This window comes from Melanostigma gelatinosum (assembly GCF_949748355.1).
Source record: "Melanostigma gelatinosum genome assembly, chromosome: 6".
Classification (NCBI taxonomy): Eukaryota; Metazoa; Chordata; class Actinopteri; order Perciformes; family Zoarcidae; genus Melanostigma; species Melanostigma gelatinosum.
Window position 1 is genome coordinate 4,759,020 of NC_136639.1, and position 13,042 is coordinate 4,772,061.

The 13,042-nt window shown below is 48.3% G+C and overlaps 1 protein-coding gene across 2 annotated transcripts in view; it reads right to left on the minus strand.

The window, feature by feature from the left end:
* Positions 1-13,042, minus strand: part of znrf3 (zinc and ring finger 3) — a 58,488-nt gene that overhangs the window by 16,738 nt on the left and 28,708 nt on the right. For both annotated transcript variants that reach the window (XM_079270648.1, XM_079270647.1), the window contains exon 2: positions 10,646-10,768. In XM_079270648.1, the coding sequence (XP_079126774.1) occupies positions 10,646-10,768 (123 nt within the window). The remainder of the gene's footprint in view (positions 1-10,645; positions 10,769-13,042) is intronic.

Below are 13,042 nucleotides of genomic sequence, written 5' to 3' on the forward strand. Positions count from 1 at the left end.
ACTTCACACTAGCTAAGGAAAACACAGAGAGAGAGACAGACAGAGGGAGAGATTTGAGGCGGACGTAATGACCTCACTATCAGACAAAGTAAAGGCCCGCCCCCAGGTACAGTGATCCCCGAGCCTGCCTCTGTGCTGTACATCATGTACATGACCAGCCAGCGTATACACACACACACACACACACACGCACACACACACACGGCCCTGAGGGAAAGTTCCCATGGATGAAGTATCATCTTTCCACCAGTTCAAATCCCCAAATGGGAGACGATGACAAGCCCACAGCTCCGGTCCTCTTTGGATCTATATCCTTAACGAGGGAGATGTTTTTTGTTTTTTTAACCAAGAAGCCATCTTCCGGATTGGTGTGAAAAGCCTATTTTTTAAATTTTTTTTAAAAAAAAGGTGTAAATGTTGGCTTTGGAGTGAAAAATCAGAGTTCTCTGGAGGACAAACGCATCAGATCAGAGGACGGCTGAGGTTTTTCACAAAGATGCCTCTACCGCCATCGAACGTCTCTTTGAAGCTGAAGAAAGCGCTCAATGTGTCCGTGTATTTCTGACAACTGGGCCTTCTTTTCCTCTTCTTCACTTCATCTTTCCCAACCAGGAAACCACCAGCGACCCCCTCCCACCTCCAATTCTGTCTCAGCGCACAATGTTGGGTGGCCATTCACCCGCCATTGCATAACCAGAATTATACAAGAGAATTGTGCTATCAAAATGTGTGTGTGTGAGGGGGCACCTCTGAGGGGGCCTGCCAGTGGACCTTGGCAAAAAGCCGGTCCCATTACAGGCTCCAGAGAGACTGAGGTGTACTGGGGAGCTCTCCCTCATCATAAGACCCCTAATGTCTCCCTTTTCAGATCCAACTCCTGCACTTTACCGAATCCTGACCCGATATTCACTGTAAACTCACAGAAAACTGCAAATGTGTCCTTCGCACAGAGTGCTGAAAACGGTCAAGTAGCCAAAATTGCGAGTGAATGCCTGGTCAGGTTCATGCTCTTTACTTATTCTTTCATGAGATTGCATCCTGCATTTCCATCACAAGACAGGTAATGAGAAATGACAACGAAATAGTATGAAGGAAAAGGGTGCTGCACACTGAACTGATGCTCCCAAAAAACATCTGTACAGTGTAGTATATAATGTTCTTACTGCATTTCAGTATCGATATCAGGGCTAAAACTCTGGCACCGGTTTTGACTCTGGTATCGAAGAGTTTCAGACAATACGAACGCTGTTTGAGTGGAAACATTGAGCTTGAAAAATGCATTTAAATGATGTTCCTTGAGCTTTTTCTGAAACATTTAAAGGCTCGTCATGCGGCCATAAAGGAGGGCTTCTGAGGAAACGCTGCCGTTTCTATTTGTACATCGTCCCAATCTTCCCTTCACGTTTGCCTCGCTCGCCGTGCAGCACTTCCTGTCCCCCCTCCCCACGTTCTTATGTCTCGTGGCGTCGGGCCTCGCCACGCTGACACAAACACGGACGCAAACGTATCGACTCGGCCCGCCGCTAATGAAGAAGCCTTTTGGTTCCTCTCGCCGCCCCGCTGCTCTGCCCCGGCGAGACCAAACACCGGGGCCGGAGGAATGGACAACCGCTAATTCAATTTCCTCCCCGCCCCTCCCATGTTGTTTTCTTACCGGCTTTGGGCCCTTTGTGATTCACAGGAAAACAAACAAACTTTCCGGCTAGAGACAAGAACACTACTTTTTAAGTGCTTCTTCTCAACTGGTGTTTGGTTGAAAGAGATGGGAAGTCTTGGTTAGAAACGATTAGTGATAACATGTCCAATTATTATTGTGCGTAAAACACTAATATCAATTAATACGATCGTCTACCGTCAGTCACAAAGCCCCTCATGTTTTCTCTGTGAATCGGTTTCAAAGAACAGCATTGAGCTCGGAAATATATTTCTATATAAAAATATAGGAAAATCTGAAATTTTCATTGTTTTTGGCTTCTCATCTCTTCCGAGGATCACCCGAAGGTGAAAGAAACTTTTCCTGGTGTTGAAAAAAGTCTAAATTACCATATCTTCCATCAGATGAGAGCTGTCAAGACGAAGAGGAGGAAGACAATAACGTGAAGACGAGCGAAACTAGATTCATGCCGGCTGCAGGTCTCCTGGCACATCCCAGATCAAATCCGAAGTCTTTCTCTTCAACAGTCGGTCAGACAGGTTTGAGAGACGTCGAGCTGTTTGAGGGAGTTTCACACAAAAGCCGTCTCATTTTGAAGCTTACAGTTTGCTTTACTTTTAATATTGTGTTTTTATATATTGTTTCCTTTGTGGCTTTAATGTCAGGTACCGTCGTCTACACACGGTGCGCTCACACGCCGTACAGAGTGCCGGCCGCAGGCGGTTTTGCCAGCAAGAGCCCAACACGCAACGGCCGTATAGTTAAGAGCATGAAAAGAAACAAATTGACTTATAAAGGATGCAGATTAGCTTCAGGCCGCGGCTATTTGTGGACAGCGGGAATGAAACGCAAGCCGTTACACAGCCTGAAGATAAATGTACTGGAAAACACCCCCAGCTAGTTCCACCTCCATCTCTGAATGTGAAATAAAAACGACTCCGACATGAAAGAGGTATATAAATATGCGGCTGCACAGCAGGATTTGCGGCTCCTTTTACCCAGGATGCTGCAGCGTGAACATGCACTGTAATCCAAATGTAGTGGAGCCGAGGCGTCTCCGTAAACGGCCACTTCTCTCCTTCCCTTCATTCGTCCGCAGTCAGACGGGTTTTTTTCTTCTTCTCTAATCTCTCTCTGCCTCGAAGCTGCTTTCGGAGACCGTGTCCCTGCTTGCATGGAAAGAGAAGTTGCTGTTGCTGCCTCTCTCTCTCTCTCTTGTAATACTCCATCCTGCTGCTGCTGGAGGGCTGTTGCTGTTGTTGCTGTTGTTGCCGTCGACTTTCCGTGGGCAAACCAGGCAGAGCGGGTCGGGGCTCGGCCCTCCAGCCCTCTCTCCTCCCGCTGTACGGTCTTACTCGCATTGAGGCAGCAGAGGAGGCCGACTTCACATCTGGCTGCTTTGGGGAAATTGTACTATTTTTCCCAGAGTCAGAACCTAAAACAATTCCTGAGGACGGATGTGTTTTTGTATTTGGAGTAGTCGGAAGTTATGTCAAACAGCTAAATTAGACACCAGACAACATAGCCTGTGGGTTTTAATGACTTAATCGTGATCCTACAGGCATGCAGGGTCGGCCGGATGGTCGACAAGAAAAAAGATTTTTTTAAATCAAATTTAAAAAATGCATTTTTTTGTCACAAAATCAGGACTATTTGTTAAGAATTCCTTCCAATCTTTCGTTCTCATGACTAGATTTGACCTCTTGAGACGTCTAAAAAGTATTAAAATAAAAATGTGGCACAAAACTGGCCTGAAAGGCAGGAAAGTCTACAAAATGGAGAACTGCTGGCTGAGTTCTTTCTCGTCACCAAACACAGCGAGCACCTTTTCCTTTTACTGCGGCCCAATGAAGATAACATCAGACGTCCGTGGCTGTAAATAGGATTTGAAGTAACCGTGGCAGCAGGATGGTGCAATAATCAGGTGTGTTTACCTCACACATCTCCCACTCCACTGTAACAGCTCATTGTTGTCTCTCTGTTGCAGTGCAGAAAGGAAATACGACCAGAATATATCCAGGACGAAAGAAACAGTATCCCGAAGTAAAGTTCTGAACCTCTATTTTACTACATTTCAGAGAGAAATATCGTACATTTTACTCCTCCATTGATCTGGCAGCCAGTTACTTTGAAGATCAAGCTTTTTCTAACAGACATTAAATCATCTCTCTCATGCAAAGAATGAATGAAGATATTTTTAAGTCTATATCACAAAAGACTATCAGATGTCTCATTCCATCGTTATATTTTTATGGTCGCCGATGTCTCTCCCCGGTTCTGCCAGGTGCGTTCCCATCATTCCCCCCCCCCCCTCTATCTACATCTTTCTCTTCTTCCATTACCTCACTGTTTCAGAGCAATGGTCAGCTCCGATGTCATCCCCCCCCCCCCCCCGCCCACACACACACACTGCCACTTCTTCTCCATCTCCTTGTGCTGGGCACAAACCTTGCCTTCCTGGCGGAGCATAAAAGAAAGTTCAAACCACAAGAGCAGGATGACATTTTCACCCCCGCTAACCCTTTCCAGTAGAGGAATCGTCTGTAGCGGGAAAGAGGCATCAGATTAGCGGTGTGGGGGGACCGGGGGGCTTTAGTTTCCAGCTTCTGTGCCAGGCCGTCGGCCCGGGACCTTAAAGACATACGCGGCGGGGCGCGGGGCACGAGGATTCTCATGCACACCGGCACATTCCCCTACAAAGCAACGGGCTTAGACGGAGATGAAGGGAGGAGAGACGGGGCTTTGGTTGACGTGGGAGGACGTCTGGTCCCATCTTTTACTGAGATTTACGGGGTTTTTTTCCACAGCTCATCTTCTGGTCCTGGCGCTGCCCCGTCCTTTCCGGGTGCGGTTGGACGGACAGGAGAGCTTTAGTGGTGGCTGGTGTCTGACTTTTTAAATAATTGTGATTAAGAACAACAACAAAAATATTAAATCAAATGCAAGAAAGTGGGGGAAAAATGGAAAAAGAAACAACTCCAACTTCCCTCTCATTTCCCCTCTTTTATTTTCTCTCCCTCACCCTCCGTCTCTCTCTCTTTCTCCCTCCCTCCATCTCTCATCTTAAATCCCCGGGGCTCCTTTCTTCTCTCTTTAAATAGGGGCCTGAGCTGTGAAGTCTAATAATGGTCATTTGGCCTCCCATTGAAAGCTGGGTAATTCGGCCCAGGGACGGCTCACTTTGAGCCACATGACACAAGGAGCTTCCCAGTGACCATGGAAACCAGCGCAGTGGGATCCCGGGTGCCTCCAAGCGCCGTGAAACGTGGTGAAGCGGTGATTTAGGAGAGGGACTTTTTAAGGGGGCGGGGGGGGGGGGGGGGGGGGGAGAGTAGGAAGGTGGGAGAGGGTTCCAACACCGCCTGAGAGAGGGGGGGGGTTGCGAGAGAGCGGGAGAGAGACCCCTGCCTGGTCACAGTGGAAACCTCTCCCGACACCCCGGCAGGAAGAGAGGCTGAGATAATATCAGCAAGTTTCGGCGTACACAAACATGAAAGGAGAGCCCAAGAGGCAGGCCCCTGAGTGCCCCCCCCCTATATTTCTTTTCTCCTCTCCCTGCTGCTCCGCCTTCTTTTTTTTAATTCCTCCCTCCATGTTTCGAAGTGTTTGTTCCGGGTGTTTGGGGCAGGTGGAGAGGAAGCTGAAGAGTGAGCTTGTGCAGGTTGGTTTTCGGTCCTGCAACTTCAATATATTTAGTTCTAGCAAAAAAAGCTGTGAATGCAATCGACACGCGATACTTTGTTGAGTGTGTGGATGCAATTTCAATTTGAAACTTTGAACGCCATAAACCTTTTTGAATGTTTTCATGGTAAGAAAAATAAAATGTGCGATAGAAATACTTTCTGGAAGCATTTGAAGTTACGAAAACGTCTTTGAATGGCAGAGAAGGACATTCATAGAAGAAGGGAAGTTAAGTGAAGCGACCACTTCTACATCTCACGAGGCAGAGCACATTATCAGCATCAACAGCCTCCATTATACTTCACGCTACAGCTGCCAATGTTCGCCGCCTCCATTTAAACAACCCAAAATTGACTTTCAATTTGCCGCTCTCAACTGAATGGAAGTAAGTCAGATCATTTCCAGCACGAGCATAGGGAGCAACGGCCTTATCGATATCCTGCATCTTCACGGCTCCGCTATGAAAAGATTTCTGTTAAAAACTCTCGGGGCAAAAACAAAGAAAAAAAAACAAGCTTCATCTGTATCGAACAAAAGCCGCCGTTATAAATCAATCACCATTGTGGCTTCGCTGCAATTTAACAAAACACTCTGGAGACTCGGCAGTGAAAAACGACGGCAATTTTCTTTCTTTTTATCAAGGCTTCACTACGGCCCTTTGCAGGGAGTTAAAGGAAAAAGCATGGGAAAAAAACTAAAAAAGGGAAAGAAGTGAGAAGCGAGTGATGAGAGCGACACGGTGAGTCACTCAGCCGTCTGCAAGCCGATCAGCCAGCCGACCAGTTCTTCTTACCCAGACTGATAAACGGCGGATGAGCTAATTGGCACGCAGATGTACTACTATACGCCCACTGATCGGACAGCGTTCCCCACCCCCGCGAAGGCCGGCACACCGTGTTAGAAGGCGTCTGAAGTCGTGTTAGAAGGCGCCACGATGCAGCCAGTTCAGTCCGGCATTGAAGCTTCTTTACAACAAGCCCTGCGGCTTGACACCCTACTGGCATTGCCGTGGCCTCGGGACGACCCCGAGCACACACCTGAGTGTGTAGGACGGCTAACCTGGCCGCAGGCTCGGAGCCAGTCGCCCGCAATATCACACTCTGTGGCCATTTCTTTCTTTTAATGCAGGGGTCTCGCTCTTCTTCAGACGCGCACACACACACACACGCGCACACCGTCCTTGTAACCCTCGTGCACTTTCAATATCCCCGTCATTCCTCTCGCTCTCACACTGCACCCTCTCTGCAGCTCTGGCTGAGATGCCAGACACGGTTGGAGTCCAAAAGCCACTTAGCACTAAGACGCAACAGCTGTTTGCTCCGGCCTACCGTCCCATAGTGCCAACTTTTGAGGGCCACAGTAGAAAGAGACACACAGACGCACTCTTCTGCCATCTCACATTGTTCCATGGCAACTGCGGGTTTTTTGGGATTGTGTTTGTATATTTGTCAGAGTCAGAGCTTTTCCACCCAGGATACACTGCCGCTGGCTAAAACTTTAAAGTAGCATGCTTTATTTCTGGGAGGATATATGTCAATAAAGATGTTGAGATGGTTTCTCGTTGCTCTAGTTATTTTTGAGTGCTTTGTAGCGGTTGCGCTCCGCTGCGATGAAATGTTGTCTTTGGCTGGTGCTGATCGCGGTTCAGAGACGAGCTGGTCGAGGGCAGCGCCAGGCCACACACAACAAGCACATACCGGGGAGGTTTACATGCGATGCCAGCCAAGAGGCCTGCTTCACACAAGCTGCAGGGCTGTGTGTGTGCGGGAGGATGGGGGTCGCATTTTTATGCTCATGTGCGCACAGAAAAAGAAAAGAAAAAAGTTGTACCGAGCGAGACACAAATCCCAGCCACCCACTCACCAAAGCACCATTCGCCTTCGTCATCTTCTTGAGAAGCCAAACCCTCACTCCCTTTCCTCTGTCCTCTAACCCCCCCCCCCCCCCCCCCCGGGTGCCCGGGTTAGGGGCTGATGTCATGAGAGCCTGAGGAGGATGAAAGGGGAAAAGCCGGCATGCTAAGGCCCCGTGAGGCCATTGGACTGACACGGGCGGGTACTTGAAAGACGAGATATCTCACTGGCATGGTGACAAAGACCCTGACCAGCCTGAGCCACCACCAATGAAAGCCAGTGGCATGATTTCATGTTCCAGAGGAGCTGCCAAAAATCGCAGTGTATGTGTGTGAAAGGCAGAGATGAGAAGAAGGGAGGGAGGGGGGGGGAACTAAAGAGAAGCAAGTCCTGGTCCACTAGCACCAGCAGGGCACCTTGCGGTGTCATCCTCATATATGACACGCCACAACCTCAGACAGCCTCACCACTTCAAAAGAGTGTCTCAAACGCAGTCGGCTACAGTAGGAACCGATTTGCTGCTGTTGGGGGAGGGGCCACAGCTGTGGCACACAGAAGTCAAGGGTCTAACAGCCCTGCAGCTCTCACAGGAACCAGGCAGGAAGTGCAGGAACAAACTGTGTACATATATGTGACACAGCAGCACTTCGGTGAGGTTTGCACGTGGACTTCAGAGGCCCGGCATGACTGACCTCTCTTCCGCCACTTCCTCTGCTGCTAATATTTACTGGTTTGCTCTGCGAGCAGCGAGAGCGGTCGGAAAAAAAAAAAAACCCTTGAGTCACGAAGCGGAATAATTTAGTAAAAGCTATATTAGACAAAGATATATTATTGACAACAATGGCGTGAAAGGGAATGTACTGCAAACATTAAAGCATAAATAACTTTATCAGGTCAACATAATTCTGAAGGTACGGAAAGAGCTGCAGGAACTTGCTCTGTGGAAAGTCTAGCTCTTGTGTTCCCTTTTTGTTCCCGTTTTGCTCTAAAAGCCAACTGGACGACCGTATGCATCAGCCAATTAGGACAATCTAAAATAAAGACAAGCTCTTTCCCGTTGGAATGCCCGTTGCTACTTGTTGACCGGCTCCTGCGCACAGCCGGGGGCCTTGTGTTCCAAGACACTTTATATTTAGACATGAATTGGCGTAAACAGCATTTTTCTCTTCCATAATTCCATTTTGTGCGTTTCACTGGGATCCTGTAATTGAATGGAATCTAAATTGACCAGACAAGACCCCAACACAGTTGGTGGTAAAGTGGCAGCAAAGTGGAGTGGGCTCTTGGGTTCAGTCAGGGGCCAGTCGGGTAGGGCGGGCAGGGGGGGTGTGGGCTCGCCGAGCACGGGGCCAGACGAGACGGAGTGTGTAAGAGTGGGCATAGTATCCGGACTGGGACTGGGCATGGTGGCCTGTCTGGCAGGGCAGAGTAAGCGGACTGGCAGGGGGTAAACACTGCACTGTCTGGCCCCGGCCAAAAGCGGCGGTGCCAACGCAAAGCACCCAGCTGTGTTCGGGCCCCGGGGCAAGGGTCTGTCAAGATGTAACAATGGGCTATCCCTCCTCTAATTAAAGTGCTGGCGGAATAAACAGAGAGGAAACAGAGTGGTTCTAGAGGTTAGGGAGGCTGGCGGGAGGCCAAGAGGTCAAGGTTCCTACCATCCTCACTACAGCCGTCCCTCAGCAAAACATCGAGCTGGAACGTATAAAAATGGCCAGCTCATTAGCGCCGTGCTTTGACTGGTTCCAATGAGCGGAAGGTGTGTGTTTCTGGTACCCGGGTGTCCTCGTGGCTCAGTTGGCTGAGGCGCATGCCACGTAGCTGATTCATGTCGCCCGTCCACCAAATTCTCTCCAATCTTTGCCCTTGACCCTAAATATCCGGTTCATACTGGTATGATTTCTCAAAATAAGTAGTAATCAACCAATTTAGCATTGGCATCCTAAAACACTGTCGGTGGACAACAACAAAATAAAAAAAAAAAACACTCAAAATCGATGTCGCGGAACCGGAGATATCCTCTTTTTTTACCTCACGCATTCTTCTTCATGGTGCCTACATTACCCACAATGCAACTCGAGCCTTTATCAGACTTCACACGGCTCCCTCTGGACAAAAGGCTTTGTACGTTTCTGCCCACATGCTGTATGCACTAGCACTCCCCGGGAACTGTAAACACACTTTGATGTGTGAAATCGGTGGAGTTCCCCTTTTTAAAACGTTCACCACCTAAAAATCACGCACTTCTTTCTTCTCTCCCCCACGGCAGTCTTGCCGCCCTACAGGCATACCAACTGCTGTCATAACTCTCATAGTAGTGTTAAGTGGCAATCAACAAATTAAGAACCAAGAAGAGCGTTTACCAGTGAGGGCAGCCGCCCATGACAGTGATGTATTCTTAGCTACAGTCAAAGAGGAGTTTGAGTGCCGAACATCAGGTCAGTTTTCAGGTCTCAGCATAAGTATGCATGAGCCAGGTAGCAGCAACACCATTCGCAGAGGAAAGTGCACCATTAGCATGTCTGTACGACACAAGGGCTCGTTAAATTATGAATGGCTGCTCTCCGGGCATGCACAGGATAAATGAGACGATAGCCCCCCCCCCCCCCCTCCCCGCTCATCGTCCGGGGAATGTTGGTACATTCCATTAAGAGGAACACTGAATTAAAGCATGATAAAATACCACTCGGAGACTCCAGCGGGTTCTGGGAAGGAGGGTGGGAGGAGGGGGGGTGAGAGACAAGGGAGGGTATTCAGTTCAGCCTCATTCCCGCGGCGATGGGAAGTGAGAAACCAAATCATCCTTCCGTGAATTGTCTCTGCGACTACAAAAGATCAAAGATAAATTCTTTTTTAAAAAAGGGTTTAATTAAGTAACACGGGGGAAGACGTTTCATTAACTTAGTCGAGTAGCAAGACGGGGCCGCCTGAATACACGAATCTACTGAGTCTGCACGAGCCAGAAATCTCATGGCAAAACATTCAGTACGCCCGATAGTGCTGTTGTGTACTTCGATCTGTGAATTCAATTATCATCGCTTCAGTGTATTCGTGTGAAAATTGGCTGCAGATGTGAGAAAAGATAGCCTGTATTTCTACCTTAAATAATCTGTCATCATGTTGACAATCTGTCAACATGATATGAATGAAGCAGCACTTCAATCAGAATCACAGCTTGAAGGAGTTAAAATGTCCAAACTACAGTTTGTTTATAACAAAGCGAAGATGTTTTTTTTCTTCTTTCATTTCATTGCATGACTCACCTACAGTCGCACCCTAATGCATCATGTCATCCTGCAGCAGAAATATAGCACCCGTTGTCACGTTCCGTGAGTGTGGCGCACGGCCATTTTTTTTTTGAGAAGAGTTTAATCCGTTGCTCTCTCTGTGCTGTGCAGCGTTTCCCCCAAAGAGTCATTTCTGAATATCAGCGGCGAAACAGAAGCGGTTTCTTTACCTTTCCCAGCACGGTGAGACAGCTGGGGTCCAGCTCTGGTTGCTCCAGCTTCACCACTCCGACCCAGCCGTACTCGTAAAGGTCCTCCTCGTCGTTGTTATTACATAGCCCCAGAGGATGCATCTGGAAAGAAGACAGAAGTGACAGAAGTGAGTATTTATATCAGCTTTTGTTTGCAGAAACGGGAAATATGGCTGCAGTTTATAGTCACTTTGGGTAACTAAGATACAATGCAGTTATAAGTCCGCTTAATAATGAAAACGTATACGTGTAAACGTGTTGTGGTCTGATTTCCCATCAGGCTCCAGAGATGCAGCGATGCCTCCCAAGAGTTTCCTCTTTGTTCGTTTCATTCAGGTTCATTGTCAGTTGAATCAGTTTGCAGTAATGTTTGTGATGCTGACGGTTTAGTTGAACTTTCCACAAACATCTTTTATTTTGCTTCAACATTATCTCCAAAAGAGACGCCTGTACGCACACATCCACACACAAATGCACACACACATGAAAAATGTATTTATTTTGGGGTGCACGTTTTGCCGTTTTGCTTTTTTTTTGTTAAAAACTGATGTTCACCGCCGGCAAACAAAAAGGTCAAGAATCGGTTGCCAGTTTCTCTAAACAGTTGCCTCCTGGTATTGAAAATACATGTCACGCAAGTCACATTTAAACACAACAAAAAAAAAAAGCATGCAGAGCGTTTCAAGGGAACATGAAAAGCTGCCCCACACGATGCATCGACTTAAGAGGGTCCCGGCATCAGCGGCTTATAGATTTGCCCCCCCCCCTCGTTTGAAGGAGTGCAACAATTTATAATCCACTTGTCACCTATTTTCCACAATGAAACATAAGAGCTTAAGAGCATTAGACGCCTCTTAAGTATTCGCTGTGTGCGGCAAAATCGTGCAGGATCTAAACGGGCAGTGCAGCGTTCCCTCCAGACCTCTCGAGGAACAGCAGCAGATAAGCAAAATTGGGATTTATGTGCTTTCATTGGATTCGCTGACGTGGCACATTTTCGCAGAGTTTCTACTTAAGGAAAGGTGCGCTAAGTCTGCTTCCTTTTTGTGGGAAGACGGTGAAGAAGGTTGAGAGTAGCCAAGACGGGCTGAACACAGAATGAGAATTTAAAAAACAGCCGTATCTGTATTCCACATTTTGACATCAAGAGAGTGCCAGAGACAGTCATCTAATCATCAGTCTTGCGTATGCGCTCGTATGAACTCCGGAGAGGCGTCTGTATCGTGAGGATGACGCCGACAATCGCATCAAAAGACCAGAAACATACGAAACTAAGCAAAAAGTAGGATGAAGCGTAGGATGAACGGTGTAATCGAGACGCGGTCGGATTAAAACTGTAACCAAGTGGAGGACCAAATATCCTGGATCCCTTCCTCACCATAGCAACAGTGCAAAGACAAGCTCCTGTATTAGCGTTGGAACGGGGGCCACACTGACCCGCAGGCCACTTATCCTATTAACCCGGTCGGCCACCGCGCCCCAATCAGCCAGCACACTGTGGCGCCGGGCCCTCGGCCGCTCCGGCCCCTGGGCCACCGCCGATGACCCGAGATACCCTTCTCCCTCTGTCGACCCCCGACCTCTGAACCCCACTTCATCACGTTGGGGAGCAGGTTGGTCGTGCAGCGGGCCAATTGAAGGGATATTCAGGAGGCGCCTCGTCACTTCAGTGCCACAAGGCGGAGAGGGGTCAAGCCCCTGACCCGAGGGACTGAGCTAAGAGTAAGGGGGTCAAATGCAAATCAGGTGGACCATGGAAGAGTCATAGGGAAGGAATGTGGACAACGTGTGCCAATGTGGAGCATGTAGAGCACAAACGCACGCTTTCAAGGTATCCAAGTTAGAATATTTAAGACCAAAGACATGCACATACATACTCTCTCTTTGATTCTGAAATGCACCGTTGAAGAAAAAATAAATAAATGCTCATCCTTGAGCTATCCAGGCCTCTACACAGAGCATGACAGACATGAAACATTAAGCTTCAATGTTCCATCACAGCCCGTGTCCTTCCAATCAAAACCGATCAGTCGCACGAGTGAGAAAGAAAAACCAAAGAGGTCATCATCAGGAAGCAAGGCCACTCTGACTCAAAGCACCTACTCACTAATCCGCTGGATGCACTCACCTCGTCCGCATGCTTTTCACAGACTCAGTGCATTTTGCTGCTGTTCTCCCCCCACAGCAGAGAGCCGCCGTGCTCTGGATGTGGGAGATCGATATTAGCCCAGGGCCGGTAGGAGGTATACGTTACATACACATGATCATTTCAGAGCGCGCTCTCCCGCTCACGCCAAAATGAACGACAACAGATAAAAGAGCACAACCCAGCCGGGCTTCCATTCAACCTGCATATCCTGACCTGCGCCTCCCACA